General features: G+C 38.0%; 1 protein-coding gene across 1 annotated transcript in view; it reads left to right on the top strand.

Annotated features, from left to right (window-relative positions):
- The window catches only part of LOC122810508 (polypeptide N-acetylgalactosaminyltransferase 18), a 1,713,820-nt gene that overhangs the window by 907,455 nt on the left and 782,921 nt on the right, over positions 1 to 23,444 (top strand). The window contains exon 5 of the mRNA XM_044082090.1: positions 14,366 to 14,563. Within this exon, the coding sequence (XP_043938025.1) occupies positions 14,366 to 14,563 (198 nt within the window). The remainder of the gene's footprint in view (positions 1 to 14,365; positions 14,564 to 23,444) is intronic.

The following is a 23,444-nucleotide window of genomic DNA, read 5'->3' as shown; positions in this document are numbered from 1 at the left end:
CCTCAAGGGTATTTTTCACAGCAGGCCTCCCATCAGACAACTGGTGGAGGCATGGAGTTTGTCCTGGGTTCTGCAGGCTCTCTCCCTGCCACCGTTTGAGCCTGCTGCCACCTGTGATCTAAAATTCTTATCATGGAACTCCTTATTCCTGATGGTTATAACTTCAGCAAGACGAATTTCTGAATTACAAGCATTATGTATCAAGAGCCCTTATCTGATCTTTCATAAAGACACAGAGTATCACTTCGAACTAACCCATCATTTCTCTCCAAAGTGGTTTCTGACTTTTCGATTACCCAGTTCATCGAACTCGCTGTGTTTTTCCCAAATTACTCTAACAAAGGAGAATACTGCCTTCATTCTCTGGATGTTCATAGACAATTGCACTTTTATCTGGACAGGACTAAATCATTTTGCAAGTCAGACCAGCTTTTCATTTCCTTTGCGGGCCCTAGAATGGGAGGTGCAGTATCAAAGGTTACTTTATCTAAATGGCTCAGGGATTGCATTGCCTTCACATGTTCACTTTCAGAGGGATCTAAGCCTGGCCAAATCAAAGCTCACTCAACTAGGGCTATTGCAGCATCTGTCGCCTTCCACTCTAGGGCCTCCATGGATGTCATTTGTGCAGCTGCTATTTGGGCTAAGCCCCACACTTTTATCAAGCATTACAAATTGGATCTGATCTCCAGGGGAAGAGTGGCCTTTGGTTCAATGATTCTCAGGAATGTTCTTCCATAAGGGCCACCCAGGTTTTCCAAGTAGCTGGGGACTCTGTCCCATCAGTGATGAATAGGAAGAAGATTAACAACTTCAGATAAAGAAGTTATGTCTTACCATAACGTTCCATCTGAGTTGTTAATCTTCTTCCAGTCATAACACCTTCCCACCGACCCCCTCCTAAGGTTTCTGGCGGATCTTCTGGGTCTTTGTGGTGTATTAGGGTTTTTGCGCAAAGATGGCCTCTGACTTAGTCTTTTTCTATATGTTGCATGCAAACTCGATCTGAGGTAACTGAGCAAACGGCATTGTGGGTAGCGGCTTAGCTTGAGAGATTTTGGTGCATGCAAGCTTGGTATAAGGCCGACTCAGTTCCGACGGCTCGGAACTGAACCCATCACTGATAACTGGAAGAAGATCAACAACTCAGATGGAACATTATGGTAAGACATAACTTTTTTTTTTGTCTTCTGTCAAACTTACTTCCTGGTCCCAATACTGGAGTATAATTCCTACACAGAGCTTTCCATACTCTAGACAGGAAACCTAAATTTAGCAATTCTAACAGTATCTCTTGTTGGAGATGTTTATTGATTTGTAAAGCAGACTGGCCAGATATTTTTTTATGACTGCCCATAAATTCTGGAGTGACATAAATCATTTTTAAAAGCTCTGTTCTCTGACTTATTTATGCTAACTAAAGTCTAGTTTTATTTAACATTAATGATGGCTATCCTTTGAATAAAAATAAATTGTTTCTACTATGGGTAATACTTGCAATTGCTAGAAAATGTATTACTAGAAAATGAAATTCCACCATTTCCCCACCTTTTGAAGACTTCTTATGTCTAATGAAAGAAACAGCGCTTAATGAAACCAATATCAAAGAATCCATGATTTTCCCTAAACTGTTTCTCAACAACCCTTGGAAGAAAGTCATATCCCTCACTGAAACTCTTCAAATGGACTCCAACTCTCCCTAATGTACTCTTACTATGTGTTTTCATTTATGCTATTTAATTAATCAGTTCGCGATTATTAGCTAGTGGCTTTTTACTGACTTGTATTCTCTTTTAAGCTGATGTATATAGTGATTTTATCTATTTTTGATTATCAGTTTATATTGTAAAATGTATCATTTCATCATTGCGTTGTGGAAAAATAAAAAAAATTGTTTGAGTAAAAAAAAAAGGAGCAGGTTGTGATGGTTAGGTTATGTAATGCATATAGACATTAGTCATCTATCAATGACTAACATGCACCATTCCGGAAAATTAGAGTGATCTAAAAATGACACAAAACAAAACATGGATTGATTGGGTTGAGGAAGGCTTCTATCTCTTGAACTGACAGCATCTAATTCAACAGCTGCAGCCAGAAACAGGAGCCAATTCAGAGCATTGCCGTCCTGCTGGAGGCTTGTATAAAATTGCCATGCTTTATTGACAAGGCTAGATCCAGAAAAAGGGTACACCATAAACATTAAAAGTAAAGAAAATAAACTGTCCAACCCACATCTCAAAATCCCAGTTACCTGGGTCTGCTCAGCTGCTTTATTTCACTTTGCTTATTCTCTTTCATTGGTTCCTTTGGACCCCTGACTATTTGCTTACTTCATACATCTGACCACAGTCTGTTTGATGTAAGGTTTGATTGCACGGAATTCCCCAGGAATCAGAATAATTTTCTGGTCATGCCTGTCATTAATGTTTCATAGTTGTAATTGTTCAGAAAATGCATAAGAATGTCTGTCTTTTTTTGCCCAATATTTATCCCATCTATTTTTAATTGTTTGTTAACCAGGTAATCTCACTTTTCAAGAGCAATCCTGGAGCATAATCTCATTAAATGACTAACTCAGAATCTCATACTAGGCAAACAGAGATAGAAAGAATCAAACCCATACCCTTGACTACAGGAAACAGCTCATTAAGAACTTAGAGCATTAATCCTGTGTACTGAGACATAAATAAACTTTTCTTAATAATCACTGAGGATTAAAATCAACGAGCTTTACAGTCAGGCAGTAATGCCAGTCATTAGAATTTCATAGTTCTTGTTGTTCAGGAAATGCATGCTGGTGCAAAGCCTGTAGTTTTGTTAAATTTTTAAGTGAATTTGAATAGTATGCTTCCTTACTGCCTCTGATTTTGCCTCATAATTATGCCCAGTCCCTCATTAACATTTTATGTTAAATCATCGGGGATTACAGTAAGTCAGCAATGTCAGTCATTAGAGTTTCAAAGTTGTTGTTATTCAGAAAATGCATTTAAATGGTACAGCAATTGGTCTGTTACCTTTTTACCTGAATTAGAGTTGCTTGGCATTTAATGTTCTGAGATGTTCACAAACTGTTTCCTGCAGTCAATAAATAATGGCAGGTGTGAGCTTTAGAATTCATACCCTTCAAGAATGTGCTTGCTAAGGCAAAACCAGCTATATTAATAAGTAAGTATTTAAGACCAATATTTAAAATCTGTTTCTGATTTTAAGTATTTGCCTCTGATTCTTGAGCAAAGACGATGGGGAGCATGAGGTGTGTGTGTGCAATGGGATGCATTGGTTCTCACAGCACTGAGCTAAAATACACTCCTGGGTCATTTATCTGTTTGTGCATTCATTTGATGGCAAGCAAACATGTGCTGTGTATGCAATCATCTAAGAAGCTGTATCTAATGGCTGTATCATTGTGTGTGTGTGTGTGTGTGTGTGTGTGTGTGTGTGTGTGTGTGTGTGTGTGTGTGTGTGTGTGTGTGTGTGTGTGTGTGTGTGCTTAAAAACTTGATTCCTGGATCCCAGACGAGTTATGGTATAAAGAAAGGAATTAATTGTATTAACAGGACAATACTCCTATGAGTCATGTTCTTTGGGTATGATCATAGCCTTCCTTGTTTTGTTTTTTTTTTTTTTATTGTTGGCAGTGTGTTTATTATTTGACTGTGAATAACCTGGACAGCATAACGTCTACAATGTTAATATTAATTATAAATGCATTTTTAATTTAGCTTGTTTTTTAAAGGTACATGGGAATGGCATGAACTATGTTTAGGCTGCTGTAGTTTTTCTGGCACATAGACTGGATGATTAATGCTCTGAGCTGTTAATGGACAACTTCTTAGAGTGCAGGGTTTGATTCCACCAACCTTTGTTTGTCTTCTTTGTGACTGACCAAGTCACGTCATCAGGCAGATGGTCTTGGCTCTTCCCTACAAATATGTCGCACATTTGTTTTGTGAATTTCTGCACCCTTGACATAGCTGCTGATTAGTTTTACTATATGCTATTTGACCATGAATTAACAGCATGTCTGCTCAAGTTTAATGGGCTGCCAGATGCATTTTCAATAAATGCGAGTTTTAAGAGAAGAGAACTTTTGTTGTTGCTCATGCTAAGCCTGTTTTCAACATGACATATTTTACTGAATGGCTGTGAGTGCTTTTGCTGTACATTTTGAAAAAAAGGTTTTAAATTAAATTTTAATTTTTGCAATCTTTGTAAAAGTAGAGAAGAAAATAGTATGCACAAGGAAATTGGGGGCACAGCCAACGGGTATTAGTATGAAGGTGGAGGGGAGCTGGTCCATTATTTTGGCTGCAGTCCCATTGGACCATGATTCTAACTCGGTTTATTAGTACTTATACCACTAAATTCATTAAGTGCAAGTAAAGAAACGCTAGAGTATTTAAAGCAGGAGTTAGGCTGTGAAAATCTAAGCTGTGTTTTGACACCTTGTATGAAACAGTTCTGCAAGTGCCAGGTCAGTACAGTTACAGAAAAATTGGGGAAATGCAATTACTTATTCCAGCAGGGCACTATTAGATGTAAGGAAAAGATACTTGGAGGGGGTTACTTATGGGAGCATATGCCTTTGAACACTTTCATATGTGCCTGTTTGGTAAAGAATTCATGTTAAACACTGTCCACTGAACTCTGGAGGTAGTGTTTAACAAACTCAAACCAAAACCTCCACTTAGAAGAGAATGACGGTCAGATTACAATATCACTTCAAACTGCAGTAGTAAACAGATTAAGGGCATGAGTTATATAAATGCATATTATATTACAGTACTGCATGAGATACTAATTTCTCTTAAATTCTCATATCTTTGTGACATGGCCTCATATAAAAAGACCTCGTAAACTTAGCTGGGACACATAACCATGAAGCCCAAACGTTTGTGAATAATCATACTAAGTGCAGAGATTTACAAAGGACAGAGCACATCTCCTTGGGGATAACATACTGTTCCGTACATTCATAAGTGGTTACTGAGCTACTGACCTGAAGGTCTAATAAGCCTAGCTGTGTGTACCCAATGTAATACTAGAGAAACCCAATATAAAGTGTCTTGCCTAAACTTGAGACTTTAGTTAATGACTGCCCATATCTAGGAGAGTCTTAGGTGAAATCCCTGGCAGGAATTTATAGTTTCCCATCCAGGCTACACTTAAACAGGGTCATAGAGGGGTTTTATCTGATGTGAATTGGTAGACTATTCCAGAGGAGTGGCAACCTCTGAGAGACATATCTGTCTCTCCAGCAGGTCCTGTTTTTGTCGCAGGCCAGGTTAAGGTCCCTGGAGCGGATGACCCTTGCCCCATTCGACTTGCAGGTGTGCAGCATTTCCATTAGGTTTGGAACTGAGATTGCTCTGTAGGCCAGACACAAGTCTCTTCTAAGTATTCTGTATGCTACTGAATACAGTAAGAGTGACTTCAGTCTGTCAATGTATGATGTGCTGGAGACCCTGAATTTTCTTGGTTAGAAATCTATCAGGTCTCTCAAGTTGCAGGTGCCTGGTAAGGTACATACCAAAAGGAGCATTGTACTCAATTATAGGCCTGATGAGGGTTGAGTACAGGGGTGTTATGACTTCTTTCACTCTTGTATCGATGCCTTTACTGATGAGGTGTGTGACGTAGAATGCCTTCCTTACCACAGTAGAATGGTGGTCAATGTTTGGGCTACAGTCAACTTGCATTCCCAAGTCTTTCACTACTGAGTTGTTACTTAGGGTATTATTATTTATATGATAGCCTGCAGGGATATCGATTTTACTGAAAGGGATGATTATGCATTTTTATCACTGAGTTTGAATCCATGGCTTTGGCACTGGTTTGTCACTGGTTTGTGTAAGTCCCTCTTGAAGTATATTGACATAATTTGAGGATTCAATAATTGCACCTAATTTGCAGTTGTCATCAGACTTAGTCAGCCACAGCTCCTCTGTTTTGGCCTGAACTTCTGAGAAGTATATTCCAAACAATAGGGGGCCCATCACTGACCCTGTGGGACCCCACTCCTGACAGGTCTGCTGGTTGAGGTAAATCCCCAATTTTCACTGAGTGTGTTCTGTTGGTGGTCCACTTAGGAACCCACCTGAACATAAGGGTTGCTATTCAACTGGGAGAGTTTATCAATGATGCTCGAATGTGGGATTGTGTCGAAGGCCTTGGCTAAATCAAGGTAGGCTGTATGCACATTTTTGCCTTTGTCTATAGCTCTGGTGATGTTTTCAAAGAAGTCCACCAGGTTTAATAGGCATGACCTGCCTTTAACAAAACCAAACTGTGTCAGATCAAGGGATTGAAGAGCACCTATATCCTTATTTATAAGGTCCATGATGATTCGTTCCATGACCTTACAGATAAGGCTGGTTTAGCTTATAGGTCTGTAGCTCCCAGGGTCTGTTGCTATACCCCCTTTATGATGGGGGATGATGGTTCCATTCAGCAGGGACAAAACCAGTACTCAGGCTGTGGTCGGAGAGAGTACCTAATGGAGTTGCTAACTCATGTTTTAGACCATTTAAAATGCAACCTAGGATGCCATCTGGTCCCATAGAGGCTGTGTTTCTGGTCTTGAAGAGACCATTAATGACTTGCTCTTTGGAGATGTAAGGTGGAGGAGATGTGGAGGGGTTGCTTTGTGTAATGTTTGGAGGGGACAGGGGTTGAAATTTTCACCAAAACTGTCAGCTAATAGGGTGGGTATTTTCATAAGATCAGTGTGTGTGATGCCATCCACAACTAGTTCAGCACAAGTCTGGGTCATACCTTTTAGGTTACTGATAAAGCTGAAGAATTCCTTATGGTTACCCTTAGTTGTGGTTGTTAAATTGTTTTCAGAGATGCTCTTAGAGGAGTTTTCACAAATTGTTTTAGCTGTTTGTTCAAGCAGTGGATGATGTTCTTCCAGTGCTGGGACCTCTCTTTTTTATTCCTAGACAGCAACTTCTTCCTCTTGTAAAACTTATTAATGCTAGATGTCCACCAGAGAGGCTTGTTTTTTTCTTGAGGGTCTTGTTTTGATCCTATCAGGTACAGCTGTCTCAATACATTTGTGTAAGTGTTTGTACAGGGCATTTGTGTATACCTTAGTATAGCTGTCAATGCCATCTGTCGGAACAGGAGCTTGGAAATTATTTATGCCATCCCTTAGGAGGGTATAATTAGCTTTGATGAAATGTTTTAGCCTGATTTCACTTAACAGGTGTTATAGCTACTTCAAATATGACTGATAAGTGATCAGATTTAACCAGTGAGGGTCCTGTACTTGTGGTGGTGCAACAGTCACCAGATTGAGAATATTTGAGCCTCTTGTGGGGTTGCATATTGTTTGTTCCATGGCATTAGTGTTAACAAAGTCCAGGAACCTTTATGTGAGCATGTTGGTACTCATATAAGTTTCCCAATCAATGAAGGGATAGTCAAAATCACCCATGACTGGAGTGTTAGGTTCTAATTTGATTGACTCATGTATGTCCAAATAAGCAGCATGGATATCTTAGTTCATTGAAGGGGGGCCTATAGCTAATGATGACTTGAAAGAGGGTCTTACCCACAGTTAGTTCAACTTGGAGTAACTCCATGGAGTTTTCCTGTCTAACCAGTCTAGAGGTGTATTTATATTTCATGAATATAGATACTCCTCCTTTGGTTCTCACATGTTCATTTTGGGGTCTGAAAGTGTGGAAGGCATTGTAGTCTTGCAAGGCCGTGGTACTCTCTGAGGCCCTGAACTAAGTTTCGGTGACTGCACAGATGTCAGCATCCTCCAGGGAGAGGAGTGCTTCCAGAGAGTGCAGTTTCTGATTTAAACTCCTAGCATTTAGCAGCATAACTTTTAATTTACTTGTGAGTGATATTTTCACATCAGAAATGTTGTTCTTGAGACCTTGCCTAAAAAAGGCACTATGGGGGAGGCAAGTGCCTTAGTCAATAACCAAAAGCCTAGAGGTGACAGGTGAAGACCATCTCTGGCAAAGGGATGTGGTCTATCAACCATGTAATCCCAGGCTGATGGGAACTGGATCTCCTTAGAATGACAACAAAAACTAAGCCAGTTGTTGAAGTCAGTCATTATTTGTTTATACTGTGGCATCATTCTAGGTGAGAGTAGAATGCTGCTTAAGGCTATGGACATACCTGCCTGGGACACACATTCATAGATCTCAGTCATCTCTCTCTTCATATAGTCCAGTGAGGTATGTCTCAAGTCATTCACACCATCATAAACTATGACAGAGTCATTACAGTACTTGTTATTAAGAGACTTGAGTGCATGTCTGATCTGACAGATCCTGGCACCCAATAGACAGCTGAATGTAACCTTCTCTTTGTCCAGCCTAGTGAGTGGGACATCTGTGTGTCCAACAATAGAGTCATCTGTGACTAAACAATTTGGTTTAGATGTGCTTTGCCTTAGGGGCTTATTTGGTAAGACTCTGGCGTTTGTGTTTTTATATGTATTAAGTGCTGTAGGTGCTGTATTAGGTGTAGCATTTCTGTGTTTGGAAGGCCTCTGGTGTTTAGGTAGGTTTCTGGTGCGTACCTCCGCATATGATGGTTTATGTGTTGCGTGCATAGTTTGCATAGGAGGTGTAGTATGTGAGCTGATGACCTGTTCTGTGATACTGTTCTGTACGTGGGAAAGCAAGGATTCTAGATTCTTACTGTAGATGCATATCTCACAAATTCTACTTGGGTGATTTAGGAGTAGAGGGTTGCCAGTGTACATGAGGCAGTTGCTTCACTGCCTTAGGGATACCCATGTGAATCAGGCTGGAAGGCGAAATTGATGGAAACTGTCCATCCAAAATGGTTAAATCCTGTTTTCGCAGTGGGGAGAGAGAATAGAGGGGTGTGTTATAACTGGGTGTTTAAATGGGGTCTGTACTAATGGGGTACTCTCTAAAAGGTCTATACTACAGGGAGTTCTCTAAATTGTATGCGACTATTGTAGATTTGGTGGTTTTTGGACTGTTTAAGGGGCAAAAGTGCAGATGAGGTGCTCTCTGAGCAGCTAAGTGCAATTTAAGGACTTCATGGCTGGATCACAGGTAGCTACTAAGGGAAAATGTATCTACTGAAGATTTTGCATCTATAACCACCAATGGTTACCCCCACTGCCCAGTGGTGCATGATGCTGCTTGGAGGTGAGCTATGCGTAAACAGGTGAATACAGCAGAGCACTGGCTGGTGGCCTAACTCTGTGGAGCTGTGTTAAAATATGCACAAACTCAGGGCTTATGTAGCAAAAGTGCACAAACTGAATTAATCAAATTAACCAACAAAAAATGTCAGAACTGAGCCCTGTGCCAGCAACCTTCAATCAGATAAGTCCAAACTGCACTCTCCTATCACAAGGGTGCAGGGGAACCCTCTCCAACAAAAGATAGCCTGGTTTAGTGCTCAATTTAACAAACAGAACCAGATTCAGTAGGTCTGAATCTAGTCTGTGCTACAGCAGACAAAAAAGTGCAACAAATCAGCAAGAACAGTTTTAAAAAAATCAGCAATATAGCAAAAATTGAATTATTTTGTGCCAAAAAAAAGTGCAAAATCCAATATAAAATTGTACTTATGGTTAGCAGAATGCAACAGATTCCTTGGACTGCACAGATGAATACAGCAGAGCAATGGCTGGTTACCTAAGTCTGTGGAGCTGTGTTAAAACAGTGAGTCAATCAGTGGAAAGAGCAAACACTCGCACACAAAATAATTATGCACTTACATTCATACAGCATGGTATGGCTGATCTGTTTCTTTCAGTTTTGAGTAAGCTTGGTAGATCTGTTAGTACAAATTTGTTGTGTGTTTTAGAGTTTGAGTTTCTGCACTATTACTAAATACATTAGTAAGATAAATTAGTTCTGACTTAAAAAGAGGTAGAGATTACAGTCTTTCTTGTTGGCAACTTTCAGAGCAGTAACCCAGTTTTGTAGTGGTACCTAAGAGTCCCGTGTTTCTTCTATAATCTGAATAGACTGTATAGGCTGGCCTCATAAACAGCATGGTGCATATGCCTAGGACAGTGATGGCGAACCTTTTGAGCTCGGAGTGTCAAAAATTCGGAAATGTCTAATTTGACTCTGTTGGTGTTTCACCCTTCCCCACAAAAAAATAAATTAAAAAAATAAAATAAATAAATTAAAATAAATAAAACAGCATAGTTCTCAATACATCAGGTATAAAATTCAAAATAAATGGACAAATCTAGAAATAAGAGACATGGACAGTTTTAAACTATTAGTACTATTAATTTGAGACACTGATAGAAAAAATGAATGGTGAATTAATATACATTTTCTGAAGTAAAATAAGTCTATAAATCTAATTGTTGTCATTACAGAGTGTAAAAAAAAGTCACCAGTTTTAGGAGGGATTAACAGGAATAGTTGAGAGGAATGTAAAACAGCACATGCTTAAAAATGCAGTTTACTTGCCCTTTGCAGAAGTGTAATCACAAAGACAAAACAATGTCAACATTGTTCTTTGCAGACTGTGTCAGGACAGTATACCAAAATAGTCTTTGAGGTTAATAACATCCTTACCTCTGCAGCAGTGTTGTTGAACTGGTTCCTTGCACAAAATAATTCAATGTACTTCACACAAACAATGAACGCAAAAGCAGTTTCTTTGGTAACTCTGGTGTCAGTGAACTCTGGTGTGTCACCCAAAACGTGGCGTATCATAGGGTCGTCATCACTGGCCTAGGGTGATAATGACTGTATTTCAGTTCATATAGTGTATGACTGTCTCTGGTCTAGGATTGCATTTCACATTTGCAATGCCAATGAATATCCTTAGAAATTGTGGGAAGTATTTGTGGGTGATAGCCTTTAAGTTTTGCACTTGCAAATAAAACTGATGATTGCTTTACTAATGAACTTAGCAGTATTTTGCACAGACAGCAGATTTAATTAAATAAACGTTTGTCAAACTATACAAATAACTCAAAGACAACCTCCAAAGTATATATTCATGCCTAACAACTGCAAAACAGTTTGACTCTAACCCCTGCAACCAGGGCTGCCATTTATTCGCAGCATCTTGGGTATTCTTGCTTTTTATCAGTAATACCTCATTGTCATGTAAATTAAATGAACAAAATCAGTAAACTTGAGATAATCCTGGGTTTTTTTTCAATTTCCATGCTAATCTTCTTTCTCAATGCATTAATGGGGCCAGAAAGGCCTCTTTGTCTTTATTAGGAAGCCTGTATTCTGCAGATATACGTCATTTGGTTGTAAAGCAAAGTTGCTCCCTGACCCTCTTTAAGTGTAACTTGGAAGAATGCATGGACACGCATGATTACACCCCTGAGTCTGGACCCTCAAGCCTTTATTGAACTGAGACAAATCAAATTTTAAATTAGTCATATCAGTGGGTATGGGGTATTGGGGCTAAGTTACTAACAGTCCTGTTTATCAATAGCCTAGCATTCATCTTGAAAGTGAAAAGATATCCCTGATAACGTGTGCTCCCCTCTACCATGTCTTATTTAAGTGCAGTTGAAGCACATTATTAAAGTTGTATCCCTGGTGTCTAGTGGTCCCCCCAACCCACATCCTTAGAATTATCCCTGTTATCCAGTGGTCTTCCCAACTGTTAAAGCTTTGCTTGTTACTCTAGGGTTGTGTGGTAATATGTAGTATGACAGTTTCCCAAAATGCACACACACACCTGCATGCACGCACATCCTTTCATCCATACACACGCATGCACAAAAAACCCTTATCCCTTAATATCCCCCCACTGCACCCTCCCAGTCAGACACACACACACACATATATACACAAACTCATGCAGCCCACACATACATATGAGCACAGCGCCCCCAACAATGCTTGTATGCTAAACTTCCCAGCAAACACCTCCACAGTCATGGATGAACACAACCTTTTGGCCTTGTTCATTAACACAAGTGAACATTAAATTATGTGGACTGTTCCAGGAGAGCACACATGGTTAATTAACATATGCCTCTCCCCTAGAATCTGTCATTATCATGTAGCTATGGAGACAGCCCACTATGATGCAGCACTGTGGTATGTCTCTCTCTAAATACAGAATGATTTTTGTGAGATGTACACCTTATGGTAACCTTTCTGAAGTGCTGTTCTGAAATATCTAAGCTATACTTGGCTGTCTTGAGGGAATCATGGACTTTATAGGAACAGAAAGGTAACATGTGCTAAAAAAAAGACATAACTAGCAAAATACAGTTATTAGACTGGGATTGGGACATAAAACAAGCTACAGCATTTTAAAATGACTACAAAGGCAATCATTGCATTCTGTATTTATTGAATTAAAAAATATATGATGGGACACACATTGTTAATAAAAGTCCAACTGTGTGCAGACAAGTGATTTTTGAAATGCCAAATGGCGAAGTTGTGACATTTTGCATGATGCTTTATAGCAGTGGATAAATATTTCCCATAGCTGACAGGGGCATTCAGAGAAGAGTGAATGCTGATGCCCCTACCCTGTCAGTATTGTCTCTATTTTGTTTTCTTGTCATACCTCTTGCATTTGTAATGTCTGACTGTTACACTGGAAGTGTAACAAGTAGCACTGCGGCTTGGGAAGTTTGAATTTTAACTTTAACTTGATGGGGAATAAATTGACTGCACTATGAAGGCTGAGGGACATGTCCGCTCACCCTCTATAACCCTGGGCATAAATGGATATAAGTGACATATCTGGTGTTAGGCAAACTCTGAAGTATACTTCAGTTTAAATTTTATTTATTTATTAATAGAAATTTGAATACTGGGAAAGTTGGACTGAGTAGAAGCCCATTTTAAGTGGAGGCCCAGGGAGAAAAGCTCCAAATTATTGCAACACATTTTAAGAACAATAATTTTACAGTCTTCAAAAATAAAACAAAAACATCTGCAATTTAAATAATTATAACAAATTAAACATAATATAAAAAACATTGGTTAAGAATTGATACAAGGTGAATGACAATCGTTTAATATTTAGAGAAATTTTAGACAGTTTGTAGAGAAATTAAAGGTAATTTTGTCTAATACAAATGGGAACTGTGATGTGGAGTGAGGGAAAACAGGCTTATGGTATATTTAGAGGGAAAGTCAGGAAAGAGAATTAGATAGCATTCAGGAAGTAAGTGAAGAAGGGAGAGTAGGCAGCTATAAGGAATGAAAAGGTACTTGTTCAAATTTAGGGATATAGTTTATCCTGGTTTTAAGCAAGAACAAAGTCAGAGTTTAGCTAAGAAGTCTTTCAGAGTAGTTTTAAAGGATGGGAGGGAGGGTGTAGACCTGATGGATACATGTAACGTGTTCGCATTTATATCACGTTATCGAAAGATGAAAATAGCAAATGCTATTTCATCGCCCCCAAAACATCTAAACATGAAAATATCAAATATTCAGAACAACAAATTTTTTCCCATGGAAAAAATTTGATGCTCCGAAACACACAACACAAACACATCAAACAAACAGCAACCACACACATGCACTTAAATTCCTACATCTAACGCTACACTAAACTAAACATACACTACTATCTACCCACTTACCTTAACCCAAACCCTAACGTCCGTCACTATCGCACACTCACCCCAACCCTAACTCACTTAACCCGCCCCTAACCCTAACGTACAAACAATCGCACACTTACTTGAACCCAACCTGTAACTTTCCACTACAGTGCTAAGAATAGCGAAGGCACAGAAATGGCCAACCAAATTCTTTCCCGAGGAAAGAATTCGCTGTTCTGCAGCTTCGCTATTCTTAGCGTTCGCTGAATAGTGTTCGATATCAGAACATTTGAAGTTTTAATACTTCGATGTTCTGATATAGACCCATGTGTTCCAGACCTTAGCAGCCTTGTACAGGTACAGATAATACCCAGCAGATTTGCTAGGTTTGTAGACAGACAGGAGTTTTTAGTCATTGAATCACAATGACCAACTGGGAACATAAGCAGTTATGTGCTATTTATCATTATAGCCTAGTATAACAAATTATCACTTGCTTGCCATTTACTTTCAAACACACACACACACACACACACACACACACACACACACACACACACACACACACACACAGTTTATTTATGTAGGCCACACTTTCATAAGTACATAGTGGTTAATCATTACTTATTCAGATGGCACACTTTTGAACTAAAACACATCTGAGTTGCTTTAATTGTCACAGACTGCTGATCTTAGATTCAACCATAATAGATGATCTTTGGAACTGTTTATTTCCTTTGCTAAATTTTAGAATGTTTTTCAGTTGTAATTGAATGGTGTTTTTAAGGGTAGAAATTGTATTATTGCACAGTAATATTTTATTTGTTTTTAAATGTTTAACAGGGCAGAGCCAGTGTTGGCAAGGATAAAGGAAGACAGGACACGGATTATCTCTCCATCATTTGATAATATCAAATACGATAATTTTGAAATTGAAGAATATCCTCTTTCAGCCCAAGGGTTTGACTGGGAGCTATGGTGTCGGTATTTAAACCCTCCAAAGTCGTGGTGGTATCTAAGAAATTCAACTGCTCCTATAAGGTAATGCAAATGTAATTGCTCATTCTGTTAAATCACATCTTCAGCTTATTTTTCATTGTATTTTATGGAATGATTTGGTTATCTCTGCAGTTACGTTTTTTCCGCCTAAGAAACTGATCTGTTTATTGGAATCATATCAAGTATGTAACATGTTTTCCTAATTTTACATTATTACATAGCTTGTTTGTAGTTATCATTTTAGTTGATTTTTTTCCCATCCATCAAGGAAATGGATCACATTAATGCAACTGACAAAAGAATGATTCTATGTCAAAGCTACAGTTAATATTGTCTCAGGCAGGCTTTAATACATTAGTTTCCTTCCTGGGATTTTCTTATAATGAAACATATAGTCACCATATAATATGATACAAATTGTTGACTATTTAGTTTTTCCTATAAGATTTTCTCTGCCACCATGGTATGACTAACGGACTCCTAGAGTTTACAAAAGTACATTATATTATTTGACTGCAAGTTGTTAAAATAAAATCGAGCACATTAAAATCCAAATTAAGAAAAGAAAAAAAAAAACTAAAAACTATTCCCTTTTGAGAAACTGTACCACAGACAGCTACGAAACAAATGAAAAAAGAAAACTGAACTGCCCAACCTCCTAACCTGCCTCTGTCATTCTATCTATTACCTCCCCAATAAGTGTCCTGCCCTCAAAAACCTAGTACAACATCACTCAGCCAAAAGGCCTCTTAGATCATCAAGCAAACTACTACTAGAAGTCACTAACAGCTACAATACCTTTGGAGATGCACTATATAGTAGTTCATTGGCTAAAAAATGGAACTCTGTCCCTACAAGCATTCAAAACGCATCATCCAAAGCCTCCTTTAAAGACCTCATCAGGCAACATCTCAATGAAAGTTGGCAGTGCCATGATTGCTCCCCAGGCTAGTGAAAGCAGATAACACATACATACAAAATCTAGAGCACTTGATAATAGTTTTCAATCTTACTCACAAACACTGGCTAATCTACAAAGTATGTACTGTACCTGTGTACTATGCATGTATTCTACCTATGTTCCAAATTTCAGCTGTACACCACAAATCTATTAATTACCTTTATTTTTAAAATTAATATTTTTTTGTTTGTTCTCTCCACTGTAACTATTTATGTGCCACATACCACTGTAAAAACATGTCTCCTGTAATTTGTGTGTATACTGATCATGTCTAAATAACTAAATGTGTCTGTATTTTTTTCTTTGTGGAGCTTTTCTCCCCGGGCCTCTGCTGAAAAAGGACCTTTTCAGCTCAGTCAGACACCCCCGGTTAACAAATGTAAAATAAAATAAAAATAAATAAAATAAAAACTTAAACTATTATGTTACAGAAGTATATCATAACAAAGTTGTGAGTTGTGCTTCATTTTGTCTATCCTATAATATTTATTTCCTATGAACACGTTACCTTGTTAGTATACTGCATTGTTTTGTAGCAACTTAGAAACATTTCCGTTATACATTCAGTGTTATAATTTACTAATATCATCAGCAGAATGTATGCGTGAATAAATACCTCGTTTATCTCAGTGGATGTACGCTCTTTCAGTGCTCTTCAGCTGTTCAGATCAACAGGTTCTGCTAGTTGCCTTGCAGAACCTACCTTGATGTATTTTTGTTTCCAACTTTATATAATTTATCTTTTAAAAAGCTGCTTCATCTTATGATACAGGTTACCACAAGAGAACACTTTATACTGTGCCTAACTACAAATTCATAAAACTTGGCAAGCATTTATATACAGTACATATTATTGATATTGCAGAAGCTGTTTAGCTGGCATGGGATACCTCAAATGACTGTACAAAATCCTGTTAAAAACAACCCAGTATACACCACTTAATTCATTATTTTGTTGCACATTAGTGGTTATTATACTGTCCTGGATCATATATATGATTCACTATGCTCTATTTTTGATATCACTGGCCTTTATTTGTCTCTCTGTCTTGTTAGACAGGCATGATACAACAGATTAGGAGCAACAGTACAGGAAAACGGATGCATCGTTAAATATGAAATATATATAATGTACCCTTGTGTTAAATGGTATTTTAACTGATAACTTGTAAAGAATTTTCAGTTTCAACCAGGCCTCATTGAAACATGTAGCATGTCTTGGCAATTTTAAGTAGCTATAAGAACATCCATGGAAGAGGGAAGGGAACCTTACTAGCCAAGAAAAGCTTGTATTAGTATTGGAAATCATTTAGAATTCACACAAGCACTTCCAGAAAAACAGGATGAAGCCCTGCCCACCAAAAAAAAATGAGTCATAATGCTAGCCCACATGTGATAACAATCCCTTAAGATGAAAACTTCTGCAATAAAAAAACATGCATACAGACTGTTGAGGTGCCCAAACAGATGTACAAAATAAGCATAGCCTATAATTATGGTAACATTTGAGTTTATACCCTGGCATCACTGTAATAATTGCAGGCATACCTCTCAAGAGTGTAAGAAATCTGGACAAAGCCTGACATAACGGGGGCAAAGTCCCAAAAATAGGGACAGTTTTTAAATATTTCTCTTATAAACTTTGAAAGTTGCTAGAATGATAGGATTTGTGTTGGTATGCATTTTGTGAAAGATGCGAAGTCTGAGACTCAAATGTATGTCATTATTTAGTGACTTCAATGCTCAGATCATCCCAGTTATTTGCCAGAAAACCACAAATTTTATGAGGAACAGACCAAAAATATGAAGCACAAATCTGGACAGTTGAGAGGTATGAATTCAGGGCCATTGGAGTACAGGATACATTCATCTTTGCTAAAGGCATTGGACAAGGATCTTGTGTGCAACAGTAAAACACGTCAGCTTTAAAGCAGTGGAACATCATCTCAGTATCTACCCTGAGATGGAGACAGCAACTGTGACATCACAGTTAGACATGATTACATCATGGGCATAGCTGACCTAAGAATTCCAAGAGACTATTGATTTAACACAAAGTCACTGCATGCTGCTCCTATCAAACTGTAAATAAGCAGGGGATGGGGGTTAAGAAGAGCTGGGGAATGATTGACCATTCAATATATAAATTAAATCTGAATCAATACTTCATGAGCTTTTGCAATACACTTGGCTTAAAATAAGGATATCTCACTTCATGCAATGCACGTCCGCTTTTTTAAATAATACTGGAAAGGGTGTTAATGTCAAGAAGACAAGCATAGCAGTAACTAATGCATGTCAGCTGAAAGGAGACCAAACCTGCAAAGAGATGCAAGTCTTTAAGTCTGAGTTGGTTCAGGTGAAATTGTTTTGTTGCATCCTATTTAGTGATCAGGGCAAGATGCACTTTAATTGTGTGCTGTTTGGATGCAGTTTGTGCTTCCACTCCTTACATAAGCTGAATGCTGTTTATCGGCCTATCATTTTCATTATTATAAACTCCCGTTTAAGCTTCCATCATTGGCAATGTACAAAATAAGACAATGATTAGTGCCTTGAAAGTACGGTCATGAAATCAGTTCCCATATCTCTGGATAATCATTGTTCCTAAGACTACATGAATCAAACCTGTCCTTTCTATACACTTAAGCTCCTGCTGTGCGTTATTTATTTTCATCACGGGAGTGATTATGAGGTAAAAGGCAGGAATGAAGGATATGTGATGGATAATTAAGGGAAGAATAATTGAAATAGAATAATGAGAGGTCTAGCAGGCAGATGCATCAAGGACATCTGATATGTAATTTAAAGGAAAGAATCCCTTGGTATTCACAAATATTTAAGCGACAAGTACAGAAAATACAAATTTCCAGCAGTTCACTTAAGCTGATTTAATATCTGACCTCAAATAATATAAGCTTCTGAAAGTAAAAGAAAAATTGTCACTCCATCAGATTGCTGTCAGAAATAATAAAATACTGAATGCATTTTTTTACATACAAATTGCAATAGAAAATAGTTATAATAAGTTCATGGTAATAAGAAAGTGCCTATAATATTAGAAAATGAGACATTCTGTGGAGACTGGGATTCTAGATTACCAAAACTTCTAAGTATGTGCTATTCTAAATACATTCATACAATGCAGAACAACAGTTATTTTCAATTAGTTTACAGTTTAAACTGCAGAGATATCATTGTTGCCATGCAGTAATAAACATAGATGAGTGCAGGGCTTCTCAAATTGGGGAGCTAAATGCACCACTGGATAATGTGTTAGAAGTCTAGGATGCACATCCTTGTGATGTTTAATACTGTTTACTGCGTCACTTCCGGTTGTATATGTGGTGAATGTTGCTCTTTAATTTCAAAACTATTAGATATTTGCATGTCATTTATAGGTTAATTAATTGCTATTAAAGAACAGATACCCCTCAAGTTTTACACACACACACACACACACACACACATATATATATATATATATATATATATATATATATATATATTTATATACCTGCGTGTGTGTGCATATATATATATATATATATATATATATCTAAACCTATATAAAAGCTAACTACATTGGCAGCGTAGACAGTGCATCTACAATGCCAGTGCTGGAAAGACCATTTATCCATTAAATATTTGAGAGCAAGCTCCTACAACAGAATGCTAAGCTAGAATTGACTACAGTTTAAACACTGACAGAAAGGACTAGTCTTGAGCAATTCTGGCACAGGTATACCACAAATTATGGCTTCTTCAAAGTTTGGGTCTCTCCTCTATGGTTTGCAGAGCACTGTACACACACTTTGCTTTTCTTGAAAACATCATGTCCTTCATAGTCTGAAAAGACGCACACATATTGTTGTATAGACGCCAAATAGACTGAGTTATATTGTTATGAGCTGATCTGGAAATTTTATATTAACAAAAAAATGTATTTTGTTTGGATACCTTACCTATTTTTCTTTAGGAATCTTTAAAACGTTACTGTTTTTTTTTTACCTGACAACAGTATGTCCAGTTGTAGGTTATGGTTTGGCCTTTGACCTTCTAAGTTTTTTGATACCCACTTAGTTCTGTTCTTAAACTCTGTTTGTGTTTATGTCCATGTATGTATTTGTGTGTTATCTATCTATAGGTATATTTACAGGTAGATAGATATATTCATACATATACGTGCACATACACACATGTGAGATATATATATATATATATATATATATATATATATATATATATATATATATAGGCAAATAGATATATAGGTACACACGTGTTATCTATCTATATATGTATCTATAGGGATATCTATATGTATAGTTATATCCATATCTGTAGCTATAGCTATTTCTGTATCTATATATCTATAGGTAGATAGATACATAGATACACACACACACACACATGTATATACAGTGAGACTGAATCATGAAAGGCAGTAGTAGCAGGATGTATATAAAAACACAAGTTTATTTTCAAACTCACAGGAAAAATGATGAAACCACAATTCACTGTCTTCCAGGAGCAAAACAAAAGAAGTACTTTAAGGTTATAAGTTTTATAAAGGCCCACAAGTAAACAGTCTGTTTTTGTAAGAAATCATTGCTTAGACCTCGGCAGTACTTCCCCTCTGTTTGATTAGCAGCTAGGGCCGGTGCTAGTATTTTGGGGGCCCACAGAAAGTTTAAAGTTGGGGGCTCTACCCAGGAGATTATAAAATGTGTGACCATATTGCCATCACGCCTCCTTCCCTATCAAGCTCATGCAGCACCATTTAACAATCACTGTGTAGTGTTATTACATTCAGACCATGAAAAAGACTTGAAATGGCAAGGTACACACTGGCTGGCATTTAGTACCAATGTTACATTATGACACGCCCTGAACCACAGTAAGGTACCCCCTCCATTGGTACGCACACACTGACGGGGACTGCGCAGTGGTCCAGCATTTAACTTTCCCCCCCCCCCCCCAGCAAGAGGTTCTCTGGTTCAATTCTCAGCTGGGGTACCTTTTGTGTGGAGTCTGCATGTCCTCCCTGCGTTTGTGTGATTTCCTCCCACATTCCAAAGACATGCTTCTGCAGCATTTCTCCCTGGGCCTCTGCTAAAAATAGGCTCTGTCCTAGTCGGACTTTCCTGGTCAACAAATGTTAAATAAATAAAATTTAGTACCAATAAATTATGACAAGCCACTGTACCACAGCAAGGTAGCCACACACAGAGGTTCACGCACTGACTGGAATTTAATACTAATGTTACATTACGACAAGTCCCTGTACCCACAGCAAAGTAGCCACTCTCAAATACACACACACACACACACACACACACACACACACACACACACACACACACACACACACACACACACACACACACACTGTCTGGCATTTAGTAGTAATGTTGTTACATTATGGCAAGCCTCTGTACAGCATCATGGTCGCCAGTCCCGCAGAGGTACACAAAGACACCCACACAGACTCCCTCACACAGGACAGAGACACGAGGCAGATAGTTACACAGATTCGCAGACAGGGCATAGACATCCACACATGATGGACAGCACTACAGTAAGACTGAACATTAAGAATTTAAAATACTGGGCTTATGAACTAATAATGATGCTAGAATAAGATTTTGCAGTAGCATGCGTTGTGTGACCCCACATTTTTGAAGACCAGACCAAAACTAACAAACATCTGGACATTGTACAACATTCTCACAGCCCCTACCAACCTCCAAACCTCTCAGCATAATTCCAAAGCTGAAAATAATTGCAGAACAAAGGTGTAACATCAAGGATAATTACAAACATTGCTATGATAAACTTAGAAAGCTATTAGAATAACAAGGATTGCATTAGCATTCATTACAATAATCAGTACATTCTGCAGAACTCTCATAGTCCCCCCAAAAGTCTCAGCACAATTCTAGAGGAGGTACAAAAAAAAAAAAAAAAAGACAAGAACGTAACATTAGGGGGTTTAAAACATTGTGGTTATGAACTAATAAAGATGGTAGGATGGTAGAATAACATATTTTTCCAGTAGCGTGCATTGTGTGAATTCATATTTCTGATGACTAACAGACCAAAAATACAGGTCAAACATCTAAACATTGTGCAACATTCTCACAGCCCCTACCCCTCTCTTCTAACCTCACATCTTAATAATTCCAGACAAAGCCCCAAAAAAAAAAAATGCAAAACAAAGACATAACATCAGGGACAGTTTGAAACTTTGCTATGATCAATTTCGATAGTAGAACAGGGGTTGCACTGGCACGCATTAAGACATCAGTACATTCTGTAGAATTGTCACAGCCCTCACCCCCCCCCCCCCCCAGTATCTCAGCACAATAAATCTGGATGAAGTGAAAGTAAAATAAAAACACAAAGGCATAACATAAAAAACAATGTGTTTATCAGCAAATACAGATGCTGGAATAACAGATTATGAAGTAAAATGCATTGCGTACCCCACATGTTTTAATGAAAATAGATAAATACCAGGCAAACATCTGAATATTGCACAATATTCTCACAGACTGTAACTCCCCCCTACCAACCTGTCAGCACAATAACACTAGACAAAGCAAAAAGGCGTACCATCAGGGATAGTTGTAAATGCTGCGGTGTACATAATACTAGTATAACAGGGTTTGCATTAGTATACATTAAAACAGCAGCTTTACGTTCTGCAACAGTCTCACAGCCACTAACTCCCCTCCCAACCTCTCAGCACAATAATTCTGGACAGAGCAAAATCATTATCATAGAACAAAGGTGTAGCATCAGGGATAGTTGTAGACATTGCCGGTATACATAAAACAAACTAGCAGAACAGGGTTTGCATTGGTAGGTTCATAGGTTGGTACTAGGCTATCAGCCCTAGGGCTTATACAAGCCTAGCCATAACAATTCCCTGGCTATTTCTTCCCACATTATTTACTATACTTACTGTATATTCTGCAGCATTCTCACAGCCACTATCCCCCCACTACCAATATTGCAGCACAATTGTACACAAAACAAAAATGCAATATTGAATATTCTTATGCAAGACGATAAAAAAACGACATCAAATCTGGACATTAATTACAAACAAGCCTTCCTTCCTCAGTTTCTTAGCAGAAGAATTCTGGACAAAGATAAAATAAAACTGTTACAACCACAGCCCCTCACTCCCCCCCCCCCCCCCCACACACACACACACACAAATCATCTAAGTGTACCAACTCTGCAGAAAAAAAAGTTATACAATCCTCTCCCTAGGTTTCCTCCCTCCCAGCAAAAAATAAAGTTAAAAATAAACCCAGCAACTTACCTTTTCTGCAGTTGATAGAAGGCTGCTACTAATCCTCTGCTTGCTTCTACTACACACAGACCAGACCTGTTCAGCCCTTTTAAATTGCCCTCAAAAGGACAGTTTTTCAGATCTTTTAGAAATTGCCCTTACAAGGGCAGTTAAAATAGAGCTGCTTTGCTGGTCCCAATGTCGTTACAGCAGAACCTGCATCCTCCATCCATCCTCATAGCATACGTCTCAACATCTTAGCATGAAAAATCTGGACAAAGCCAAAAATAATAGGGGTACAAAGGCTTAAAAACAGGGACACTTTTTAAATATTGCTTATATAAACTTACAAACTTGCTTTCAGACTTTGCTTTAGCATACATTTTTCTGAAGGATGTAAAGTCTAAAACTTAAATATATCTGCTATTTTTTAGTGACTTCAGTACTCATTGCTGTATAAGAAAACCACAAATTTTATGAAGTACAAACCAAAAATATAAAGCAAAAATCTGGATATTCTTAAAAGCTTCATCCAGCTACAACAATAAAATATAGATTTCCAGTTGAGAAGCCTGTCTCTAAGCAGTTCGTTTATAGGTCTATTCAAAGCCACTAATTCAGAATGTCGCAACTCTTTTTTGTCATCTTTAAGCATT

The sequence above is a fragment of the Protopterus annectens genome, chromosome 9.part0 (genome assembly GCF_019279795.1).
Source record: "Protopterus annectens isolate FY-2018-M chromosome 9.part0, PAN1.0, whole genome shotgun sequence".
NCBI lineage: Eukaryota > Metazoa > Chordata > Ceratodontiformes > Protopteridae > Protopterus > Protopterus annectens.
Note: the sequence above shows the minus strand (reverse complement) of the source record. Positions and strands in the feature narration are given on the sequence as shown.